This window comes from Semicossyphus pulcher, unplaced genomic scaffold (genome assembly GCF_022749685.1).
Source record: "Semicossyphus pulcher isolate SPU_LCO1_2020_fin unplaced genomic scaffold, fSemPul1.0.p SCAF_9, whole genome shotgun sequence".
Taxonomy (NCBI): Eukaryota; Metazoa; Chordata; class Actinopteri; order Labriformes; family Labridae; genus Semicossyphus; species Semicossyphus pulcher.
The window spans coordinates 21,696,831-21,722,352 of record NW_027211770.1 but is presented as its reverse complement, the minus strand read 5'-3'; the positions used below and the strand labels follow the sequence as shown (position 1 = coordinate 21,722,352).

Here is a 25,522-nt window from a genome sequence, read left to right as displayed (position 1 = left end):
AGCAGCTTTTGTGCTAAGCTATGTGACTTCATGGCATTAAAGATGTTGCTGAAGGTGGATATTCAGCAGGAGCTCTGCTGCTTTGAATATGAGGCCTCCACAAATTGGTGGGTCATCTTTATGCTGCCACCTGCAGGCGGAAGAAAACACAATCCTTCCTGCTCAGCATGAACATAGAAACCAACAGTTCCCACTCACACAGGCACAGATTCCTTCCTAAACATTCAAACGTTCAATTTGATTCATGAATGAAACACGTTTTATATCACCTAAAGAAAATATACCAGATTTTGTGTCTGGGGAAATTATCTTTTGAGGGAGCGTAGTTCATTACATATAGGTGCAGGGCAATGGAAAAACAGCGGCAATGAAAGAAAGGCAAAGCCCCCACACTTACTCCATGCACCAAAAGCTTTAGTAATCACAACATTTCAACATTCTAGTCTTCGTCAGGTGATAATGTTGCAAAAAACAAATTTAAATTGGTGGCCTAGAAAATTATTTTTATCATAGTTTCTTGAATAACTGAACAAAGAATACATCCACTAAGAATTAAAACATCTAATCAATTTTCTGGCTTTATAATTATAAATAAGCAAATCACTGGATTCTATCTCACATTGAAGATTCAGAGAAATGTGCTCATACATTGTCTTTTAAAATCTTGCTTGAAATACAATATGGTATAACTGACTACTGGCTCTCCAACCACACACAGTGCAGAGGTAAGCCAAGGAAGAAGGCAGTCTGAGAAGATCACCTAATCTAATTTTCTCTCCTCAATAAAAGCCGCAGAATTTCCCCCATCAGAGAGATGTACCATATGCTGCAGGGTATACATATAATAAAGGCAGCCCCTGTGGGCCGGCAGAAGGCTGTAGTGTCTATCAGCTTTAGATGACACGTTTCGATAGGAGACTGATTTAGGCCTGAGCTACCACGAGATGACTCGAGTCTCCATCCAATCAAGGCGGTGCGGAGAACACCTGCGGACAGAGGAATACAGTCCACAGGAGGATGATGACCAGTGTCCTGGCACACAACCCAGCATTACATTAGCTTCTGCACACCTGCACACATACAATTTGCACCGTAGAACACAAACCCACGTCTGATGTCTCTATGAAGTGTTTTAGGCAATAAACCAAACAGTCACCTCAACAAATGTTCTGTGGACTATAATGTAAAAAAAAAAAACGCTTTATATATTTGACTCCAAGTTATTCCCTTCTGCAGGTAATAGAAAGTGAAAACACATGTTGAAACTGATCGATTTATTAAAAACACAATATGGTTTTATTATTTGCAATTGCAGCTCCATCACTGTTTCTCTCTTACCACGGCTTCCCCTGGTCGTTCGGTTCCCCCTAGCCAACTGCATCGCAAGCCTGCCACCGTCCTGCCACAGCTCCGTCTCTATAGCAACGAGATCTTTGACCCCAGTCTGTGGAATCCTTGACCTGGATGTAGATCAGTAAGGCATCGAGGGATCCTATTGGCTGAACGCTGCTGCTCTGCTGAAGCCGCAGAGGCCGTGGTGGTGATGGGACGTGGGCTGTGAGGGTCAACAGGCAGGGAAGATGGCGGGATCCTGGGGTCTGCTACGGACAAGGGACTCAAACTCTGTACTATAAGGCTCAAAACTAATCTTAAGACATGGCTACTTCTATTTTAATCACTGTAGACAATGGACAATGAGGGTTTTCTTTAAAGCAATAGTTAAAGCAACATTTTGACCAATACACTTAGTTGATTTCTTAAGCTTTGATCCAGCAGCACCTTATCTTAGCTTAGCATAAAGACTGGAAACAAGGGTAAACAGCTAGCCTGGCTTTGTCCAGAGATAATAAAGTCCACCTACTGCACCCTTAAATCTCACTAAGTAAGTCAGTGCTCCCCGCAAAGAAATAGTCCCCTGTATAACTGCGTATGAAACAATGTCATTTTAACACTTCTGTTTTGGTATAAATAAAACATATACAATATATTGCGTGTTGGTTTGTTAGCTACAGAGATTCTGGTATGTGCCAAGCTAGTTCTTTCCCACTGTTTCCAGCTAGCAAAGCTAAGCTGGCTGTTGTTAAGATTGTTGTATCAGTCCTCTCAAATCTTGGCAAGAAAGAAAATAAGCATAGCTCCAAAGATTGGTAATTACTCCTGTCAGACTAATCAGAGATTGTTGAACACATTTTGCATTCATGTGATGTTGGAGCCACGTGTCTAGAAGGACAGAAGAGGCCCAGCAGGGATGAAATCAAAGGATTGTAGAAATGTTTAAAGTTCCAGAGTTGGGTCCAAGGTATAGCAGTCCAGTTGAGAGGTCAGTCTGACGGAGAGAAAGATAGGACTTGTTGATGTTGCTCTAAGTGTCTTGTCCTTGGATATTTGTGAGCGTAATGTTCCCGAGTGCTCCAGATATGCGTCCCAATTTCTTTGACAAACAAATGTCTCATAGTGGCAGGGTCATCCAAGAGGGAGCCATTGTTCAGAGTAGAAACATGGCAGAATCTTTTGAGTTGGATCTCTATAGTTTTTCAGACTTCTCAGACAGAGTGCCTGGGTCTCCCTGTGGGCATCACATCGCTGGTCCTGCTTCAAGGCTGGGTGTGGTGAGAACTGGGCTTTCAGAAATCTCAGCTTTCCCCAAGGCAGGCCTGGGGCAGTTTATCTGGCCATCAAACAAGGCACACTCTGAACAGGGTAGAAACGGCCCTATCAGGTTTTCCCCCGAGGGTTGGTCCCGCTTACTGTTCTCCATGATGGCAAGTCAATAATGAAACTTCATTTGTACACTCGGCAGCATTACTAAAGATGGGGTGTGGCTACAGTGCTTTTAACTGACCCAGTAATGGTGGTGTCTTTATGTTACAAGTCTTGTAGTGTGAAGGAAATAACAGTAGACTAAATATTAAAAACAAAAGAGATCTAAGCAAAACTTAATCAGCTAGAATGGGCTCAAAATATCAATAAAAAAAAAAGATTTTATCTTTGTTGCATAGCATTGATGCAGATGATTGATTGCAGTTGGTGTGTATCTGATTAAATAAATCAAATAATATTAGAAATAAATGATTACCTTTTATTTTTAACTTGGGTTATTAAAACAAATTATGAGCCATAAATAAATAAGTGTATTTCCATGTGTCTTTGGCTGTAAATATCACATCTTTTTGAGGATCCTTAACTGGTCTGAAATGGCACTGTGACCTAATCAGAAAAAGTCAGGCTTAGAAGTGTGGCCGCAGGAGGCACAAGAAGTCGCTGTTTGAGGCACGTGCATCATGTTTGATTTGTAAGTGAAAAGGTTAAATGCAAATAACAAATAATCTAGGCCGTGGGATGCTTGCTTTAAAATCTTATCTCACTTGTCTCTTCAAAGACATTTTCTGAGAAATGTATTACTAAAATGTTTAATCTAAATCTCCAGATTATGTCACCATATAGCCTAACCTTGTATTACACATTTCCTTAAACCAGTCAAAGTGCTAGTAGAGAGCGCTCGTTCACATTTCAGATAGAAATGAGGTGACTCTTCAAAGTGCCCTTTAGCCGACATTTACATTATTTATTCATGTGCTTGAGGACTGTTGGTCTACATCAGAGGAGTTAATTATGTCCGAGGAGGCCCAGCGAGAAAGTCAAAGACCCCACTCACAATCATAAAGAATCAACACTTGTATAACAAATCATTTCTCAATGATCCAGTTATACAAACCGGATAAAGGCCTATGGACTCAACTCTACTGTTTGTGATTAATATGATATTAATGTAGCCTTGTTAAAAACTGTATCCCTTTCTTTATAATACAGAGCTACACGAATGAGACGTATAGTGTCATACAGAAAAGGCTTGTGCACTACAGGAAAACTGAACCTTAGCTGTAAGTATGGTGGTAATGTAACCTGGAGCAAAGCTAATGCGGTATATGAGATAAAAGGAGACGCACCTAAAAATCTATTTAACAGTTTTAAAACAGCCTTGAAATTGATTTAAAAAGAGGTTTGTTTTCCCTACACCACCAGGACCTGAATCCTGGTGGTGTTTGAGCTGGTATTTAGGAAATAAGAACTCAAGCTGAATGTCTAAATCCTCAAAGTTTGTTTATCTTAGCTGCAAGGTAAATTGTAGATATAATCCATAGAAGATTATCCTACAGAGAAAATAGATTAAAAAAAAATTATGTGTTAAAGTTTAGCATTTAGCATTAGCAACTAATATTAATCAAAAGCAAATGCAAACTATGAGTTTAAAAAATGTCTAATATATCGTGCTCGAAACGCTGAACAGTAGTTCCCTGTAATTTGTGAAAGGAGGTACAAGAAATAGAAAAAGGTAGAAAATATCGCACAAGAGAGTGTGGTTTTATAAAATATTGGAAGCACACACCATTCCTGGGTTTCATCAGGCGGACAGCTTAGAGAAAGGGGAAATAATTAAGGATCTGATCCACGGTGACCCGCATTCGATGGTCCTCTTCAGACCATTTGGGGGCAGGGAAAGGGCACACTCCTGCTAATACAGGTACGGAGGGTGGAGGACTGGGAAAAATGACAATTCAGAAAATAGAGGAAAAATAACACAAACAAGCGACATAATATAATGTGACACAAAGAGATTCATGATAAGAGGATGAGATTTCAGGAGAGGACAAGTTGAGCTAGGTTTAGGAGGTTTAAATCAGATTTGTAAAAAGCTGATGTCCAAAATGTACATACAAAAAAACACTTACATGCACATTATACATATTTTTATGCAATATATGTATTTTTAAAGTGTTCATTTCCCAATAGCAATACTAAATTGAACATCATTATTGTGTATAAAGTTGTCTTGTTGGTTAGAAGTGTTTAGAGTACTTTGAGTATCCAACTGTTGTCATTTGTAATTTGAGTAATGCAATTATAAAAGTGTTTGCGAACGGTTCTTTCTTCAACTTCAATCGTTGCACAAATTTTATTTTTTAGTAAGTTTAGATATTGATACACCAAAGGTTAAAAAGTCAATGACAATATACAGAAACCGCTTTAGGCCTTTAAACCTTTATTATTCACCAGAAATAATGTCCAATATATAAAGATTTCCACAAAACAATTGCCATACCAAAAGCAAATATACTTGAACAAAAATGTTCCCCTGAATTAGTCTTTTTTCCCCTCCTATAAACAATACTATTTCTTGTATACATTAACAAATTAAATAATCAAAAACACACATAAGAAAACATGAAAATAAGTCCATTGTCCCTCCCTCTGCCTGGCCCTGCAGAGCTCTGCACTTCAGACAGTAGCAAGTCTGCCTGCTTAAGTCGTGCCTGTATGAAGGGACTTAGAGGAGGGGCCTTATTGATCTTCTTCTATGAGTGAAGTCCAGGCATTAGTTCCAGCAGGGTGAGTAGACAGCTGTCTGTGAGCCACTCTGCTGGGCCTACATAGCAGGGCTGAGTGGAGCTGGGATGTGCACTTTTGATTTTGATCTCTCCAACATCACTTCTATTGACCGACGCACTGTCCTGTGCTTTACTTGCTGAGAGAAGCACTTGCTGAGGCCTAGCTGGGAGCCCGGACACAAGCCACCATTACATTATCCTGGTTGCTGTTGACAAGCTTGGGATGATGAATCTTCCATGGTCTGCTGAGGCCTAGCCCTAATCACTGCTGTCATCTACTGGCAACTGCCGTATCCACTGACCACGGCAATCACAAGTCGGGTTATCGGGGTACACAGGGCTGAGAATCCCAGTGTTCGTTATCTAGGTGTAGATGGGTGGACTAGGCTCTCCAAAGTTAGACACAAAGGTCAATCTGTGCTGAGAGCAGCCCACTTTTCCATCTGTGCTCAATTCTCTCAAACATTTTTAAAGATCAGAAACTTTTTTTGGCAGGCTACTTTGTCCTTTATATTAGTTGGGAAAAAAAGAGTCAGTGCCAGTTAGCATGAATCCTGAAGTCCAACAAGAAAACAAAGCAAAAGCAGCATTATTTGTTGGCTATAAAGACCTATTTGTATTTGAGAATTTCAAGGGCTAAGTTGGAAAGAGAATGTCCACTGTTTATTAACGAGTTTGGACAAAATGTTCGATGAATGCTTCATTAGGAGTTGCCAATTAAGTCTCTATATACGTCGCATGTATGCAAACACACCCTTGTTTATGAGGAACGTGTTTCGATCATTTGTGGAAGCCCATATGTCTTAACATTATCTATCTAATATTGTTAATGTTATGAGAGGCTTACCACTTGGTCAGGCTTTCTGCTCTTGCTCTCACTGAGACTAAGAAGGAAACTCTTGCTACATCCTGTCTCATCCTGGTGACCTAGAAAGTAGCACCTGTGCATGAATCCAAATGGAAGCACATTGATCCATTATTATTAATTTCTCTTTCGCCATTAATCGTAATGTTTCAACAAAAAATGACAAAACTGAAAATGTAAGGCCTTTCATGAACACAAAGAACAGATGGTACGTGCTGCCACCTAGTGGTTATTACATGTATTGCAACTACAAACGGAGGCCTGAAAAAAGCTTCCAAATTCACATGCAACCATGACTTTCAACAGCATTGAGTACTACTGCATTCTTCAAAGTTAATATAATACAAAATCTTATCAGCCTATACAGCCCAGTAAGTCTCTGTGCGCCCACCATTACTAGGTGACATCGTTCTCCTGGCTCTCAGCAGCCTTCGGCCCTCCTCGTAGTCATCCTGGTCCACACTGATCAGCAGGCGGACGCCCTCCATGCCTGCTGCCATCCTCAGGGATTCAGTGATGAAGACTCCCTTCAGGGCCTCCAGCAGATTTCCACTCAGGTAGTCACCCCAGAAGGCCTCCAGGTTGTCCAGCTCTGTGAACTTGATGTCGCAGACGATAGAACCCAGGTCTCTGGCACGAAGCAGCGAGTTGGCTTGGCTGAACAACTCAAACTGCCGCTCCAGGGGCTGCTGTTTGTCCGAGGAGACACCGTCACGGAGTGCCGACTCATGCTCCAGGTACTCAGCCCGGACTCGCAGGCGGATATCTGATAATGGAAGAGGGAGGAGGACGCAGCGGTGGGGAGGAAGGGTTGAAATGATGGAAGGAAGAGTAGAGGGCAGGAAGTGAATAATGGGGGAAGATACAATAAGGAAAGAGGAGAAAAAAAAGAGAAAAGGAGACAGTAGAGAAGGGTTAGGAAAAAGGAGGAAAGGTTACGGAAAAAATAAAAAAAAAGTGACAGAAAAATTGAAGAGGCCCACATTACAGACAGAAAGGGAGGGGTCATGAAGTCAAAAGAAGAGGAAGAGAAACAGACAAGACAAAGTCATTAAAACACAGCTCATTTAGCTTATCTACGTTAGAGCAATACAAGCAGGGACTTAAAAAAGGGGTTCAAGAGCACTGAGTTCCAAAAGGGAAATTGTGAGCCAGTAGGATGAGTATTAACTGGACTGAAATTCTATATTGAAATACTTTAAGACTTCTTTCTTGACAAGCGAGACAAATGAGCAAATACAATGGTGCAGCAGGGCAGAGCAGACTGTTAATTAACTGGGGCACTGGTGCTAGACCAACAAGACTGTGTGCATTGTTGTGCTGGATAAAGCTGGAACCCCCTTAAAGTTTGTTTTAGTGAAAATGAATTTGAGGTTTTGGAGCATAGAGAGAGAAATACTCTGCAACTGAACCAGGAGTGTAGGTCCTTTTCTTCCAAGGCAATTCCACCACTGTAATTATTAATGCTGACTGTTAACGAAGAAGAAAGTGATGCATTTCGGTACGACACCCTGCATGGTCTTCGGAAATCTTTGCTTTAGAGTTCATGTATTGAGTATGTTCAAACTTACTTGACAAACAGCAAATATTGAGGTGGAATTAATCAAAGCAACTTTACAGTGTTGGTTGTTCAGTGTTGAAAAACGCCAGATTCATTGTGATCAAAATGTTTAATTCTTAGAGCAGATAGCTGCTGGAGTTCCCAGTAACAGGATTGGCGGTCATGCAACAGCACAGCGAGAAAGATCAGAGGATACATACTGTACTGACAAAGCACTGCTGCGATCGTCCCCCATGTCATTATTCCAGAGCTTCGAGTGGAAACCAGCTGCGGACGACTTTTGCTGCAACAAAAATCCATCTCTCCCACTCAAACCTCCTTTGGTAGAGGTGAACAGTATTTACTATCAATAACATCTACTTCACTACGGGATTTAGGCACAGAGTCATTAAAAGGAAACATTAACCGGACTTTAACACCATACAAAAGCTATGATTCCACTGATAAACGTTTCAACTGAAGAGTCACGTTTACCCTCTTTGTATCCATATTTCGTTTGGGGCTGTGGGGAATGGAGCAAGACTCAAGGGGGATAAAGTTTGGAAAATGTCAACATTAGAAATGCAAATGTTGAATTAGGGCATTGATTTTGCATATGTTAACATTTGTAGGAGAGCAGTAATCAAACACTTGCTTTTGCATTCAAGCTTCATAAGGCTGCAATTAGATTAGAAACAAAAGGGCTGGATCAAAGGGGACACTTAATCAATGAGGTTTAAGAAGTGTTTACAATATGCAGGTTTGAAAATAAGATCTAATCAAAACCACACCTCATTCAATTTTAACTTAATTTTGTTTACACAAAACATGAAAATAAGTAGTTTTTTAAAGCATTCTTCAAAAGGGAATAAATGTACAAGGATATGACTAACACTGACATTTAACAAAATCCAGACATTTGACTGTAATTTCACAAATTGTTGAACCATGTCCATACTGCAAACGCCTTAAATGACTAATTATGTCTTTTCCTACAGCCAATCCATTACAATACAAACACATACAAGTTTTACACTGAACATTGTGGTTTAAAAAACGTCCTCTTAACACTGCACAAGTGCAAATACCAAATATTCATCCCCATTTCATGTTTTATTGTTTCAGAACAGTGATTAACAGTGGACTGTTGACACTCAGTAAGTCTGTTTCAAGGTAAAAAAAAATTATGAAGTATGTAGTTGTGTTTCTGGTCTCTTCAGGTACCAGTTCCAGGTGAAAGGTAGGAGAAGGTTTCTTAGCAGAAGAACTCAGAGGTGCAGTACTTGGATATTGAATATTGGAGTAACAACTGGTGAAGTCGGCCACTAAGGGGTCAATGAAAACTCTCTCGCTGAGATGGGAAACACTGTGCACACACCTGTTAGACAGGTAGGTCAGTGTTGATTGGCTTTATGTTCTGACAAAGCAAAAAGTGGTTTTGACTTTTGTCCTTTAACTTTGGCATAAACCAATCCCTGCACACAGACAATAATATACTATCCCCACTACAATGTGTGGTGTTTGGCATCCTCATGCTACGGGGGTGCTTCACTGCAGCAGGCCCTGTATTGCTTGAGAAGGTGGCGGTGGTTAAATTGAATGAAGCAAAATACAGAGAAACCCTAGAGGAAAAAACCTGCTAGAGCTCGCCAGAGAACTGTGACAGATTTATTTTTCATCACACAACTTACTGGGTTGTGCAAACAAAGACTTTATCTGTGATCAGTGTCAAAAAGCATCCACTGTGATTCAAAGTTGCAAAACAATAACGCTCAGAAGCCTCTAAAGGTGGGTTTGGTTGAAACCATTTTGTTGTACAATATCCCTGTAAGCATAGTGACAAATCAGCGAGACAGGATGTGTGTTCAGTTTGGTGATTTACACAAAATGTCCTGCCTATATGTCAATAGTGCACGTATATTAAAGGGAGGCAAAAAATGGCATATCACCCAACACTTTGCAGTCTTATACAATGTTTGAAAAATACGGACTCAGTGAAATATTAAGTCAAAGCACCGTTAACAGTCGACCTTTTGGATCATTACACTCTGTGATGGCTGTGGCTATGATAAACACCTGCCCTTCATGCAATTACTGTATTTATGGATGGCCTCCATTTCTGCCTCCCCATTTCATACTGAGAGGGATGGAGCTAGAGATAGGGCACTGAGGAGGAGGCCATTTAAAACCAGAGGAACACAATGATAGTCATTTTGTTAGGGTTACAGAGCACTTCACGCTTCATCAGACACAGAGACATCCACTTAGACAGGACATTAGGAAGCACAGCTTTCATTTTCTCACTTTAAACACCAAGCCCGTTTGGCTTCCACCATCTCGACCCAAAAAAAAAAAAAAAAGTTTAAGTACCCATTTACGAGGAGTCACTTGGCACGGAGAGCTTCAACTCTTTATCGATCCGTTTTTCTGCTGAATGACTGACCAAGAGAGTGGAGAGTTAGGGGAGTATTGAGAGACGGCCAGACAGAGCTCTCTCTCTTTTCCCCATAGACAAAAATCACTCTGTCTACCGTTTTTGCGTAGTTTGAGCATTTAGTGTTCGTTCTCTCCCTCTCATTGTGTGCAAGGACACTGTTTTCCTGACACACAGGTTGGTCTGTTTTGAACTGCGAACACAGAGAAAGGAGAGAAAGAGAGAAAGAGACAAGCACAAGTGGGTTGGATATCCGACGACTGGGTCATTTTTTGAACATCAAGCAGGCATGGCACAGCACTCACTTCTCTTAGTTGTAATGAGGTTCATCAGGGCAATAGGTTGTATTGACAGGGTTATCAGCTGAGCAATGTCTTTAATGTAGCTCTACAATATTATATGGTAGTGTCTAAGTGGGATGCTTGGGACTTCTTACCTTGACCAATCCCCTTACCCTCACCTTCCCCAACCCATTATTTAAACTGCGACCCTAACATTAGTCAGGTATGTCCATTTGAACAAGTAAGGGCCTTCACAAGCACCCCATTTAGATAGCAAAAAAAGCACTGTTGATCTGAAGGTACAGACACCATATGGGTGTTTGTAACCGCAGTTATTGTCAGATTGTAATTGCGACACTTCAGTGAAAATGATCTGAGAGATGCATCATGACAAGAAAGAGTATTTGAGGTCTGTTTGAATGCTCGGGGCCAGCATCGGACTGAACCGCCCTATCTATCTCTGCTCCCTCTTGACAAACGCACACCCAGGTTTCATACGGGGCACAGAGATAAGATACAGCAGGAGCTTCCTTCAGGAGAACACTGTTGGGTTATTTTCCTCAGAACTGCTGGAGTAAAGGTTACGTAGGCTTTTTTTGAGCAGCTGTCTGTTGGCAGCCATTTTAGATTCTCTGAAAAGAGTACCTGGCCAGTCCTTATGAAAGGACGACTATGTGGCTTACATGTAGTTTGAATTAGAAATTATTATTTAAGTTAAATCTTAATGGAGACGTTTACAACCACTTAGAATGAAGTTAGTTATTACTCCATGTTGAGGCCATCCACCTCTTACCAACACTTTCACAAACATGTCCAACATAGAACTGTTTTGTCACTGTACATTATCGACTGGGCTTTATGGCTTATTTAGTGCAGATTTCTCTGTATTAACTCAATGTCCTACACTAAGACCCCAGTCCTCAACATGAAGCTAATTCAACCCTGAATCAAAGATTACAGAAATGCTAGTTTTTTGGTGCTTAAATAAGTTCGATATAAATCTCCTTTTCTTGTATTTCTGCTTTAAAAAAAAAAAAAAGAAGGTATAATCTCTAAGATTTTCATTTAAATAAATGTCTGTTAAGTCACTATCTATTGCTGAATGAGGTAACACAATGGTGACCGAGCCTATGACCCACTGATGAAAGCCTTTGCATTTGCAGTATATAGTATTATTATGGACTGGGTGTCTGTGCCGACTTTCGCGGGGGAAAAAAAGACAAGCAGCGCCCAGTTAGTGACGCATTTTCCATCACCCAGCAGTGGTTGGTCTGCCAGAGAGGGTAGGCGGAGCTAAGTTGCTGCTTTTCCAGCCTCTGCAAGTGTTGTGAGTAAACGGAAACAAAAAGAAAAGATCGACGACTACAGATACAACTTCAAAAATAAGTGAATGAAACTGATATCTTCGAGATTAGCACTTTAAACTATACTACAACACAATACAAATCACATCATGCCTTTGTCTTTGTATTATCATACGACTGTGGACAATTATCGAAGAGTTACAGTCATTTAGTTGTCCAACAAAATTAACAGCAATGTGTGTCAATGGCAACATTTAGTGAGGGTGCATATATCCCTGCCAAGACATTAAAGCAACAGGCCATGTTTGTGAAAATGTGTCAACTTTACCAGAATTATATCAATTTAAAATGTAATTCCTTGAGATATATCTCCATTATTTTTGGTTATAATGAGCTCAAATAAACTTTGAGTTGCAGAGATTTTTGTTTTGACGTGATTGGCCAAAACATGTCTTGGAAACATTAGAGGCTTACTGCTCAGGACTCAGTTCTGTGAAATACTCACACCAACAACCCAATAGAAAAAGAAGGAATCTCAGCACAGAATATGTTCTCATCAACAGTGCACTACACATAACAGGAAGACTTTTAAGAGCAAATTAGGGAATAGGGTAGGGGGCAGCTACATTGTGATACACAGGCATCAAATAGAGAGCAAAGTGGCTACACCAACCCCTGTTGTAACAGGAGGGAGAGCCTCTTTTACCTTAGGCAGCATCGGCCCAGACTTGTGAGAGAGCGCATGCCTGAGCTGATCACGCACTCGGCAGTATGTGTGGACAGAGCGGGGTGACAGACTCTATTTGTTTTGTTCCTCAGTCTCCCCCTGTGTCTCCACGATCCTTTGTGTCTTAGGTTACTCGATCTGAGTCACAATCCTGAGTCAACCTGGTGGAATCAAATGTGGAGTCAAGACAGCAACATGTTTATAGTCACAGGCACATCACTCATCCTGAATAGCTGTCTTCATCGTTAGAGCTTCTTTGTTTTTACATTGAGTCAGAATCATCAGTCCTTTGTTGTATTACGTATTATGGACCAGAAAGCAACGATGGACATTCAAAAGAAATGTGAGAAGGTCTGCATGAATGACTAAGCAAAATCCACACAAAGGCCAACTGATGTTAGTGAAATCTCTTTTGCTGAGAGGAACTAGCCTTTATGATTAAAAGGCAGGCAATATTTGGAACGAGGAACAGGACATTGATTACATAGTGCAGCTTTTAGTGGAGTTAGATCTTTGCTCAAAATGATATGTGAGGTAGGACAGTTGGGATAACTTTGTATCAAGCTTTGCTATAAAAGGAGCAAAAGGGCTGCATCTAGTATTGACTGGACAGCTTCTTTCAGTATGGAGTAAACAAAAGAACAGCAACCTACCAGTTTGTACTCTTATAAACAGCAGCAGCTGAACATAAGCGAATGGGTTAGATGAAAGGTGAAATGAAGGTAAAAGAATGGAAAGAAAATAAGACAACAAAATCTCCCCGATGTTGCATGTTAAAGTAAGAAAGTTAAGGAGATATTGCAAGTTTAAACATCACAAGATGACATTAAATCCACTGTGAGTAATAAAGGAGATGCCAGTCAAGTGAATGGGAAAGCAATTTGAGCTGGCATGTTATATTTGTGTCCAAAACTTGAATAGAAATGTGAAACATTGTCATTTAAGCATTTGTTAAATTTCCTGATATGGGTTTGAATTGGTTGTGGTTATGCCGGGAATTTATATTTATTTAACATTCTTAGAAAAATTCAGAGGCTTTAATGTGCTCTGGTTTTTTAAACTAGAATTGTATTGAATGTGAAAAGGGATGTTTTTTCTGTAACACTTGTTACACTTGTTATTCTGGGCAGTTCAGGGGTGGTTTAACAGCATGTATAACAACATTTCGTAAGCAAATTCCTTCCTTTGTGTTGCCGTGGCTGTTGAATTTCCAGGTGCTATTCATCGAGTGGACCAACTGGATTACTGCAATTGGTCCAGTGTTCCTAATTATGGGTCAAACGACAGAGCATTGGAGTGATTTATCCCCCAATTTAACCCTCACAACAATTGAGGAGAAATCTGGTCTGGGACCTTTGCGGGTATCAATGTTCAGGCCAGATGATCTTAGCGGCAAGCGGCTAGCAGAATCTCCTGGGCCACCGGGATAATATGAAATATGTTTGACATTAAGGATTTAAAATCTGGGTCATTGCATAGTACTTTCTGAGCTGGACCACAAAAGCCAATGTAAGGGAAGTCTACAGGGAGATGGAGCTCCAAGTCATCTAACATTCTACTGTTGACAGAAAACTTAAAGGTGAAATCTTACATTCAGTTGTCAATAGGAAATAGACAATCCTTGTTGACTTTGGCTCCAACCAGTTTCTTATCCTGACTTGTTTTGTGCTTTGTATTATTACAGACAGTTGTTGCAGCACGTTAGTCTCAGTTTTGTTTAAACGTGCTTCCCAATGAGATCACATGAGGTGGTTCATTGCTCTAACTGACACACATGATAATCTTATAATAATATCCCCTGGAGTGTGCATGTTTGAGATTATGTGTAATGCAACCCAATTTCAAAATCTGTGAGCTTCATAAAACTCCTGTAGTCTGACCCAGCCTACTTGAGGTTATAATATGTCAAACATTCTCACTGCTTCTGTCTTCACAGGAGCGCAAAAAAATCTTGTTTCAGAGCGTGATGTTGGAACAAAGTTCAAGGTAAACTTTTTGGGGTGATGTGGAAATCAAAAATAATGTAGACTGGGTTTGCAAACTCCTTTACTCAAGCTGAGGTTCAGCCTCAAAGAACAACATCCGAATTATGGAGACAAAACAGGAAATGTGGTGATGCTGGACGAGATATTACTGATTAGAAATGAAATGCTTGTATGGTTAATGAAAAGATGGGACAATGATCTGTAAGAGAAAATGGCCGGATGAAGATAGGAAGGCAAGAGGTGAAAAGCTTAAAAAGGGGAGACCAGTAGAGAATGCAGGGGCTGCACTTACCACAGGAAACCTTATGTAGTGGTGGTAGTGGTGGAGGAGGAAGTGGATTGTCCTGTCGGTTTGTTTTCTTGGGCCTGCGACTCCAGCCATTTCCCCTCTTCTTCCTCCTCCTCGTAGCAGATGTTCCAGGCATAGGAGGGTAAATACCTGACAGAACATGCATTTAATGAGTTTGTGGAATTAAAAGGATACTATATGACCATGGAGGGGTTTATTTGGGAGGAATTGAAGTTCCTTTATATCCCACTTCCGTTGATCACTCAATGTCTATCCGTTTTTGATAATAGCTGATAAAAACATCCCCTTTTCCGACCATGGAAGGTTCACAAAAACCTTATGGTATGTAAACAATGTAACTAGACACCAAGTGTTAAGTAATTCTGAGAAAATAATTACACAGAGTGCCAGGGATTCTCCACAAAAAAAAATAGATACTGGTTTTTAATGTAGTGAGAATAATGTACTTTACTGTAGTAAATTCCACTTACCGGGCCTTAATTGCTGCGTGAAAGATGGAAGAGGCATTTCTGTCTGTCTGCAGCTGTGTTGCATTCCAGAGAAGCACATCAACTCTCTGTTCTCTATTACATATCTCTGCCCACTTCTCTCTGGAGATACTGAAAAGTATAAAGACATAGATGAGTAATCATTAAGCTGGAACTATTAAGAAAGGAATGCAGTTATGGTTGACAAATTCTAGCAGACTATCACAGAGACAGGAAATAGCCAAAGCACTAAACATGATCTGAAAATTTCATAATGGTTCATGATTCATCCTCACCTGTCCTTCTTTTCTTGTGGGACACTAAAGGCAGCAGATCATGACGAGTGAGGACTCTTAGTAGATGCAGTAGTGGCTCCAGATTACCATCACCAATGTATCCTTCCCTCTCCAGCTCTAATAACATCTCAAGGCCACTCTTTGGCTTAAATAAGGCCAGTACGGGGCCCTGAGAGTTCTGAGGCTTTAACCGCCTCCAAGCCTTTACCAGCTCAGGATTCAGGGCCACACCCAAATCATCTGGATCGCCCTCACAGGGCTCAACTGTCCAGTCTGCTGGGTCAAGAGGGTGTGAGGCATGACAGGTTTCATTCAGGAGGAATGACAAAACTTCAATATCAGTCTCAGTCAGCTGAGAACCAACTATTTCAAACACCTCATGAAGGGACAACATCCCATAGTAGTTGAGGCACTCTGCTTCATCCCAGTACAGTGAGTCCCTAAATGGGAACCCTGGATGATGCATTGCTTCCATGGGTCTGCTGATAGCCCCTTTCCACCTTCCCACCTGTGACAAGACTGTTCAGGATAAAAAAAACCCCACACACATTAGATTAAGCTGACATGTTAAGCTCAAACTCTATGGCTGAGTTGCACCAACAAGGATTAATTTAATTTAGCAAAACTAGGTTTCAAATAAGTAAATACAAGTAAAATACATCTGAGTGCTGTCGGGACCTAGTGAGTATAAAAGGGGGGAAAACCGGCTGCTGTGTATTCCTTAACATTGTATTAACTAAACGCTTTATTGTTTGTCTGCATTTCTTTCACTACCATGTTTGACAATTGTTCAGCTTGATTACAGTTTCCTTTGTGAACTGGTATTATGATTGAAATTCAGCAGCATCATAAAACTCAATTGGGTCGAGTCTGTCCCTCAATTTCCTTTAAGGAACTTCATTATTTTCCTCAACCCACCTACAAAAAGCAGTCATTTTAAAAGTTAAACCTCCTCAAGTGTAAGTTTAAAGTTAATACTGGATCACATTTTAAATTTGAGTTTAAATGTTTAGTGCCACAAATTTAATCTAGGTTTACAGTAAAAAACAAAACTAAAAAATCTCTCTTAATTTAAAGATAGTTTTAAAGTTTGGTGCAACATAATTTAAATTTAAACCATGATTTAATTGGGTTTATAAAAGAATCCTTGTTGGTGCAAACAACAAGCATATGGTTTTAGATACTGTCCCATTATCTCAATATTGATTTTAAAAATTATAAATCATTTTTCAAAGATTTTTACATGCTGCAATACAAACTAAAGAACGCTGTACTCTACTGCAATGTGAGCGACATTAATGTGTTTCATGTACCTCCATTTGATGCAATTATATGCACCATGTTGCTTTCCCCAATAGTTAGTTGTTTAAAGGTATTTCAAAAGCTTGAATAGTGCACGTTTGGCATCAAAACTTGAATGCTACATTCCTTGTAAACGAACTGTTAGCATAAGCCAACAGCAGACCGTGTATTCTTTAGCTAAAGTTATCATGCTATTTTAGCTTGACGCACGTACTCGTTAACTTCCTCTATCATGTTTAAATAGCTGTTTGAGCAAACAGAAGCCCTACCTTGTTGTGGGTGTCAGTACGTCTTTCTTGAACCAAACAATGCAGAAGTCAGCTGTGAATGTGCTGTGTTGTTGTCGTCGTTTCAAAACTACCAAAGACTAGGCGCTCCTCCCGTTGAGCAAATAAACACCTTGATACGTTACGTAACAACGTTTCTCTGAGGAAACAAACAAAACAGAACATGCTTCAAACCTTTGCAATTCAATCTGCTGTTTTGCTTGTCAAGTCACCAAATTTAAACGGAGAGCCAAGCTTGGTGCAAAATGGCGTATACTATATATACCAAATGTTTCTAACATTAACCTTAGTGAACTGTCTCGTGCGTTTGTGATAACCGATATTAACGGATATTGCTAGCTTAGAATGTTGTTAGCTGACATTAGCTAGCTTAACACGGGGCATAATACAGGCAAATCATAACGTCAAAATACATGTTTAAAAAAGTTTACTATGCATTTTCCAAGCAAAATTTAAACATTTCGCGTACCTTGCAAGTCACGTTCTTGCTACAAGCGTTGGGTGATATAGCAACTCCCACAGCGCTTTGCAATACTGACAGAAGCACAATAACATAGAGTCACTGACCAATCACATCCCTCCGGCTGCTCGATGACGTCTCGGGTCACGTTTTACTTTCACTGATCATAAGTTAGATTTTACTCTACGAACTACCATTCAAGTAGGTACAAATGAAAACATAGCCGATCCCGAGTCTGCTATTTTAATTCAACTGTTTTATGTGTGTCGTATCAAAAAACAACTTCCCTCGTACGAGTTCGAGACAATATTTGACCAGTTTTCTGAATAGGACAGGACTGATAAAGAAAATTTAACAAAACGGACACTGCAGGAGTTCATTAACGCCAGAAGATGGCAGTAATGCATTAACAAGGATGGAAGCTGCCGTTAAACACTAAAGAAGAAGAACTAGTTTCCTATCGTCATTGCGTTTTACTGAAATATTGCAAGATTAGGACGTTGTATAGTGCGATTAAAAAAGACAGTACGTTTGACAGAGCTAACTGAGTTCAAATTATAGACAAGTAAACGAAACCTTAAGAGGTAATAGTAATTGAACAAACACTGGTTGAGTAGTGCCCAATAGAGTCAATAGGTGGCAATGTTTTACGCTCAGACAGGAAGTTAAACAAATCCACATCACATCCCGTGAAACAGAATAGCAACAAAAGGTCTGAGGTAGTCGGACCAAAGTTTGACTGTGAGTATATTTTTTGACACTTATCTCATAAAATAATTCATTTATACAGCTCTAGTCTTATTTATATTCGTTTTAAACATCCACCCACCGACGAGTACCTTATTGAGACGTAGAAAAAAACCTGTTAGTGGACGTGAGCGTTAGCAGAGAAGCTAGTGGTGACAATCTTATCCTCAACTAGCAAAGTTGTATTTGCAGCACATTATAATGATTATTTAACTGTACAAAGTTAAGGAACGCTTATATGAGTTATTTAATAAACCAATACTTGTCCATATGTGCTTGTAGCAAAGGTTTCTTGAAAATTCTGTTGATTTGGTGATGTGGCAGTTACCTAACCTGGAGTTGGCTAAAACATTCCATTACTTAAAATACAGCCTGCTGCGCCAAGAGGGTGTGAGGACTTTACGGACTCATTGTTGTTTCCGGGCAATCATTAACATTATTTACTATGAAAAAATCCGCGAACCAGACCGGCAACAAAAGGTCTGAAGCAGTCGCACAAAAGTTGGGCTGTGAGTACATTTATTCGGCACTTATCTCATAAAATAAATCATTTGTACAGCTCTAGTCTTTTTATACCAACTCTGGTTTTCCCATAGCCCTAAGACCCAAAGATATGCTCCTTAGCTCATGGGAAAAAGGTGAATAAGTAAATTCTTTTTTTACACATACAAATTTAGGCATGCTACCATGTTCTTTCCCCGACCATGATATTTGTATTTTGAATCACAACATGCAGCTGTAGAGAGCTAGAGTTTGAAGGGAGAAAAGAGTGTAAAGGCTGGCACTTTCATATATTTACTTACTGTTGTCCACCCTGTCATCATTTACTAAACTTTATGTTCCTTTATGGGGGATAAGATACCGGGATCTTACTGTATATTACATTAAATGTTTGCACTTAAAAGGTGTGGACATTTAAACTGAGTTAATATTTGTATTTTCTATTCAAAATCCTGATAACAGCTTTTGATAACCACATTTCAAAACAGTCAGAGATTCAAACAGTCACTGAAATATTGTTAAATGGTGTAAAATTCCATGCAGCCATATATATGCTCACTGTAAACCACATTTAGTCCAGTTTTTACGTCTTTCTAGCTGCGCCACAGTCATCCTTACTCAAAAATGCTATTATGTTCCATCAGTGTGACCAAACACAACATTAAAAATGATTAATTGATCAGTATGATTCTCAAGCTCCACTCGGATTATTTAAATAGTGATTATTACAGAAATGTTTGGTCTATGTTTCATTGCAGCTACCTTAATGTCCTCAGAGTCACAGGGATTTAAAGGACGATGTAGCCTATATGTTTTCTTCTGAGTTGAGCATGAATCCACAATGTGTAATATTTGAATTTAAAGACCGCGATCACCATCTCTGTCTGAATAAAATTCACGGTTTGTTAGCATTGTTGCACCAGGGCTATGCTTAAAAATGATTTACTGTTCTGACTATAAAAAGAAAGAGTTCCCTATAAAAGAAAATTGATACCCAGCACTAGTCAGCTGCTTTACACTGATCTGGTGCCTGGTTAAATATCTGCTACATGCCTGTCTAATTCTGTAGACAAAAACTAATAGTTGGATGTCTTTTAGCAGTAAATTTGTTTACATTTTATGTGTGTGCTGTGCTGTTTACTATTTCTTGCTGCAGACAGTCTGTAGATGCCATCTGAAGCTCCAAAGGGGGAGAACTGTCAAGTGGACATGGACAGCAAAGCTGGGGATCTGTTCGGTGCTGAGGATGCTCATCCAACCGGAACAGGTGGAGCTGGAGTCTTGGCAAAGTAAGGGTCTATACATTTTTTATTTTAATGGGATGTGCACCAAATAATTCACAAACCAGTAATGATAATGCTGTTTACAAGAGTGCATGTGATTCTTTATCGGTTAAAATTTTCCCTTCTTCTTCCCTTAGGAAATGTAAGGAATAGCGGCTACTGTTGTTTATTAGTTTATTAATTTCTGTTTCTTTTAACAATGGTTTTTGTATTCTGTTTTTAATGTCTTTGTCTTTTTGTGTAGGCTCTGGCTCCCCAAAGGCTTTTCAGTTGGTATGGCTAAAGAGTGGATCGACAAACGCAGAGTGTCTATTCGACCTTGGGCAAGCTTCGTGGACCAACGCAAGTTTTCAAAACCTCGCAACTTTGGAGAGTTGTGTCAGAGGATGGTGAAAAATGTGGAGACTTACAACAGCAACTATACCTTCATCTTCATGGGTCTCATCCTCTACTGCATGTAAGGCAGAGAACACAGAGGAACTTTAATGTTGTTTTGTCAGTGGGAATGTTTACTCTTTCTAATGCCCAGATCTTACTCACATAGGTATATTACTAAAGGGCAACAGAAGAATCTCATTGGGATTTGATTAAAATGATTTAAGCTTTAAACTAAATCTAGAAATGCAGCTATAGGTAACAGCGGTTTGTTTGTTTTCTCTCCTCAGTATCAGCTCTCCCATGTTGCTGATTGCCTTGGCCGTGTTTGTCGGTGCCTTCTACATAATTCACCTCAAGTCCCAGGAGTCCAAACTGGTTGTCCTCGGTGAGTAAAGCTGTCAGCTCGGGCTGCAATCCATCACTTGTACCTGCTAAATATAGTAGATTCTTGAAACCACCAGGAAAACTGGAACCATATTTCCTGCAATAAACCGTTTTCTTTGTGTTTCTGCTAAAATGTTCCTCGCCTACACAGATTTCTTGGAATAATTTAAACGTTGGTTTTGAAAACATGCTTAGTTTTGTAAAACAGGTTTAGCAGCTGTGAACTGCTATGTTTACTATATGAATTTAAATAAATCTGGATATGTTACCACTGTGATTTTTGTCAGGTAAAACAAACAAATGAATGTATTCAAGAATAGATGAAGGGCATGTCTGTGTCATGAGTAATAAATATAAAATGTTCTATGTTTAAGTTTTCTTCTTTCTTCCAAAAGGAAGCACAAGAATATTATGAAATCCCTCGCATCATTTTTGTGTAATAAAATCTGTCATTTCCTCACCAACTAGGTAAGGAGCTGACCGTCCCTCACCAGATGAGTCTGGCTGGAGCTCTGTCTCTACCTGTGTTCTGGTTGGCTGGAGCTGGAGCTGCAGTGTTTTGGGTCCTGGGTAAGCCAAACCACATGAGTTGTTCTTTCAAGCCAATATAATTTTGGGCATGCAGACATATTCTGTTGCAATTCTCATCAGGGTATCAGATATTATTTAGGTATAAAGCATATTCTTATGTTGCTGTGAATGAGACGATCTCTGTAGATAAAACTGTGGATTTCATTGCTTTTCTCCTCACATTCCCCTCTTTCATTTGTCACGTCTCCTCTCAGGAGCGACGCTGTTTGTGATTGGCACTCACGCTGGGTTCCGTGAGCTGGAGGGATCTGACATGGAAGAGCTCCTCATGGAGCCGGTGTGAAGAACAGGCTGAACTCTCAGCAGGTGCTGGTCGACGATCAGTCATCACTTTGACCCTGTAATAATGTTAGCCCGGAGGGGCTGAGGAAAAAACTGCTCCTAGGTCTGTTCCTTAGCTCTGTGTGCATCCTGTATTCCTTCTATCTTACCCATGCCGTGTACCAAGAATGCACCTTGTCTTACCCCTAAAGTAGTTGCTGTTACCCACTGTATATACTTTTTCACACTCATGAATACACATAAATCACCACATGCACAGGTAATTTGTATACGAGTATTTAAGCACATTGTCATGCAGATGATTTGCCTTTCTCTACATATTTGCACCTTGAATGCCTCTGGTTTATGTCAAATAGCCTCTCGCTTTCTGCAATGTTCGAATACCATGACATATCTTATCATATCTAATCACGAAGGACCATCAGTCCTGTACTCTCTGCTGTAGATTTCTTCAGCTTCTGTGTCAAAACCGTCTGACTTGATTGGTGACTTCTCGTGAACGATCATTTACAAAGTTAGTGCTACGTTTGCTACAAAAATATTTATTTTCCAAAAGAAAAGTGCCATTTACAGCTTTAAAAATAACGTGTCTCTTATCATGATTATGCAAAAATAATACAAAATGTTTTATTCAAGAGAATCCAAACAAAGCTAAACTATTTGGTGTTTCAGATAGGGTCATTAACATGGCTAGCTTGATGAGAAGGCATTTTAAAGGTCAGTTTATTGTAATGAGGTTTGTACTGGTGTTTAAAGGGTACTTTGCTGACTGTATGCATATTTATTATGGGCTCTACTTTCTGAAGGCGTTTGAAACTCATTCATTTGTTTACATCTCGGTGTAAGTTGGGTTTTTTTGTATTTTAATCACATTTTGGAAGTGCAATAAATCCCTGATGTAAAGTTAAGTCATTTCAGTGTTCAGTTCTTTAATTAAATCTAATGAATTCAGGTATTTTCTTTCAGTTTAAACTGATAAACTGACTCTTGTTCTGAGGTGACTTTTAGCACCAAATCTGTGCATTGTCTCATTATTGTGGTCCTCCCTGGATACACAGTGGAATAGGACAGTAACAGCCCTCATGGCTCCTCTTTTCTATCTAACACTGCAGCACTCACCAACCCCCTCTTGTCCCCCCTGTTGTCCCCCTTTTCATGTGACCTCCGTGACCTCTTTGCTCTGTGACAGCACAGCGAGAGGGACCCCATGCTCACGTTGCCATGGCGATGACCTTGGAGGGCCCCCAGTCAGACACACACTCGTCCACAGACACACTGCGGCAAAGGCGAGCGATCGATATTCTATTATACGAAGGGTGGTGAGGGGGAGGGGGGGAGTGGGGGACGGGGGGGGAGTCGCACTGCAGTGAGCTCACTGCAGAGACACAGGGGAAATTAGAGAGAGGGTGAGAGTGTGAGTGTGTTTGTCAGTGTGAGAGTGACAGAATATGTGTATGTGTGAGCGGGAGACGCTGCATTTGTCATTGGACAGTGGTCAAGCGGTGTCAGAAAGTTTTCCTAACTTAAAGGGATGTGTCCTAAATGTTCGCAGGAAGTAGCAAAGTGACCCCGCAGACCACCCAATCCTTGACGTTACAGAGCTGTATGCTGTGTATAATATATTTGATATGTGGGCAATAAGAGGTTCATTTAAAATAGATGACTCTTGTGGCACACAGAGGTAGCACAATTACAGTGTGGTCCCTTAAGATAGAACATATACCGCCTCGCTTTACCTTTTGAAAAATAACTCTTATTAATCAGAGAATCTGCTCTTGCTTCCTGAACACGTAATTCATAAACTGTTTCTGAGATCTTATAGTTTTGAACGACGAACTTGTTCCCTTAGAGTAATCAGACTCTCCTGTTGTGACTCATCAGACGTGGCTGACACATATACGGAGCGGTTTGGTGCATCACCCTGGGCTGCTGCCAACTCTTCCTCCTATGACTGTTTAACATTATGCAGGTTAAAGTGCATATACAGTCTGAACACTAGGTGGCATCCCATCCTCATACTTCTACTCTCTCATGTCGGCTGCTCTGCACCACGTTGATTAATCTCACATTTGATGTGTTGGAATAATAGTCTAATATAGGTTATTATAGGAAGCAAAAAGTAGTTTAATGTATCAATTCAACTAGTTGGCTATTATCTCTTATCTATTGTGTTTGGTAAACATATAGGGTCAACTTTTTGGTGCTGTCTTTAAATTTAACAAGTTTCAGGCGGCACCAAGGCACTATTAGTTGCAGGTCTATTGTCAGAAATTGCACTGATTCCTTATATTTTAAAACTTAATTTTTGTATTAGCTGCCATTTTCAAGAGAGAACAGTAATGAAAATCAAATACTAAGGGTGACAAAGAGGACAAATTATCTTCTCAAATAAGTAATAGTAAAAACAGAGATAAAAAGACACACAGACAGGTCTGGGTTGTATTAAATGTTCTAGATGTTTTATTGGTGTTGGTTTCATTTATTTGACACACATGTTCTACTAGTCGTGTATTTTTTTTTTCTCTTGAATTTCGACTCTTGCAGCCATCTGAGACAGACCCAGCCTGAGACCGCTGGCCCTTCACCGGTCTCCCAACACATACATGCACACAGCCCCCCGGGCCGGACCAGGCTAAGACCAGGACCTGGACTGAACCAGAGCTGGACCCAATCCGGTAATAGACCCCAGGCACGTGGACTCATCACCACTCACCACATCACAGCACACTGCACCTAACCATACCGGCACACCTGCAGTGACAGGAACCTGAAAGCCTTGGTTGGTTTCCTGTGTCTTGGTAAAAACACAAGCGAAAACCCTGCTCTGCTGTTACAGTTTCAGAGTAGCCTCCTGAAAAACCAGCGAAAATAACTGAAACCAAACAAAAAACAAAAAGAGAGACACATTTCTCTTGCTTTTTTCTTATCTCACAAATGTTGTTGATGTTCTTCTTCATGAATGTCTCTCTCGAGCTGTTTTTCCAACATGTGTTTTTTATTGTTTCATTTAAATTCAGTATAGAATTATATAGATTTCCTAGAGCACACAGAAAGATTGAGTTGTATTTACCAACTTGGGGGAGGGGGGGTGGGGGGTGTACTGTAATAGTTATTAACAAGGACAATGGTTCACACAGTGCACACAAACAGAGACAAACGGGGCAGGAGGGCGGGGAGGGGAGGGGTGTGAGAGACAGAAAGACAGGGGAGAGAGGGGGCACAGGACGCCATGGGGTGTGCTTTGTTAGGCCTAAATGAGGGAAAAGCAGCTCTCACATTCCCCCCCTCTCGTCTTAGAAATAAAAAAGACAAGTAAAATCATCGAAACCCCCCCTGTACCCCACATATTAAAAAACAACAACACTGTGGCCGTCGAGAACGCAAGAGAAGGAAAAATGGACGCAGCGAGAACGACAGGGAAATGACCACTCCGCTGGTCCTCCACAGACAGGAGACGGAGGCGAGAGGTGGCAGTCGAAGTGGTGTCGGCGGTGGGATCTCACTGTGTGATCTTTATAGCTGTGTGTGATTGGACGACAAGCAAAGGGTAGGCGAGGAAGAGGAGAAGAGAGAGGAACGAAGGTATAGAGAAAGACGAGGGGGAGAGAGCGGGGGGGATAACAGGGAGGGAAAGGAGCTGGATGGCCCTTTTTTGCAGAGCATAGACACTCCCTTTGTATCCTTAGCTCATTCAAATCTACATACACAATA

General features: G+C 40.4%; 2 protein-coding genes across 3 annotated transcripts; one reads left to right on the top strand and one right to left on the bottom strand.

Moving 5' to 3' along the window:
* Nucleotides 1–4,982: 4,982 nt before the first annotated feature.
* Nucleotides 4,983–17,720, bottom strand: dedd1 (death effector domain-containing 1). The gene is made up of 6 exons (XM_069656796.1): nt 17,655–17,720; nt 17,168–17,324; nt 15,597–16,115; nt 15,304–15,432; nt 14,816–14,962; nt 4,983–7,018 (listed from the first exon to the last, which is right to left on the bottom strand). The coding sequence occupies exons 3-6, from the start codon at nt 16,069–16,071 to the stop codon at nt 6,612–6,614; spliced, it is 1,158 nt and encodes a 385-aa protein (XP_069512897.1). The 5' UTR covers nt 16,072–16,115; nt 17,168–17,324; nt 17,655–17,720; the 3' UTR covers nt 4,983–6,611.
* Nucleotides 17,721–18,312: 592 nt separating this feature from the next.
* Nucleotides 18,313–22,723, top strand: rabac1 (Rab acceptor 1 (prenylated)). Of its 2 annotated transcripts, none has more exons than XM_069656474.1 (6): nt 18,313–18,386; nt 20,050–20,182; nt 20,421–20,633; nt 20,842–20,939; nt 21,407–21,508; nt 21,724–22,723. In XM_069656474.1, the coding sequence occupies exons 2-6, from the start codon at nt 20,061–20,063 to the stop codon at nt 21,810–21,812; spliced, it is 624 nt and encodes a 207-aa protein (XP_069512575.1). In that variant the 5' UTR covers nt 18,313–18,386; nt 20,050–20,060; the 3' UTR covers nt 21,813–22,723. The 2 variants fall into 2 exon arrangements, with proteins under 2 accessions (XP_069512575.1, XP_069512576.1); XM_069656475.1 differs by having other exon boundaries at nt 18,325–18,386; nt 20,054–20,182.
* Nucleotides 22,724–25,522: the final 2,799 nt, after the last annotated feature.

Coding starts and splice junctions, on each gene's coding strand:
- dedd1 (XM_069656796.1), bottom strand. CDS start 16,071: ATGGAAGCAATGCATCATCCAGGGTTCCCATTTAGGGACTCACTGTAC. Junction 14,963..15,303: donor CACGCAGCAATTAAGGCCCG/GTAAGTGGAATT, acceptor ATGTTCTGTCAG/GTATTTACCCTCCTATGCCT. Junction 7,019..14,815: donor ACTACATAAGGTTTCCTGTG/GTAAGTGCAGCC, acceptor TTCCATTATCAG/ATATCCGCCTGCGAGTCCGG.
- rabac1 (XM_069656474.1), top strand. CDS start 20,061: ATGCCATCTGAAGCTCCAAAGGGGGAGAACTGTCAAGTGGACATGGAC. Junction 20,634..20,841: donor GGTCTCATCCTCTACTGCAT/GTAAGGCAGAGA, acceptor TTCTCTCCTCAG/TATCAGCTCTCCCATGTTGC. Junction 20,940..21,406: donor GTCCAAACTGGTTGTCCTCG/GTGAGTAAAGCT, acceptor CTCACCAACTAG/GTAAGGAGCTGACCGTCCCT.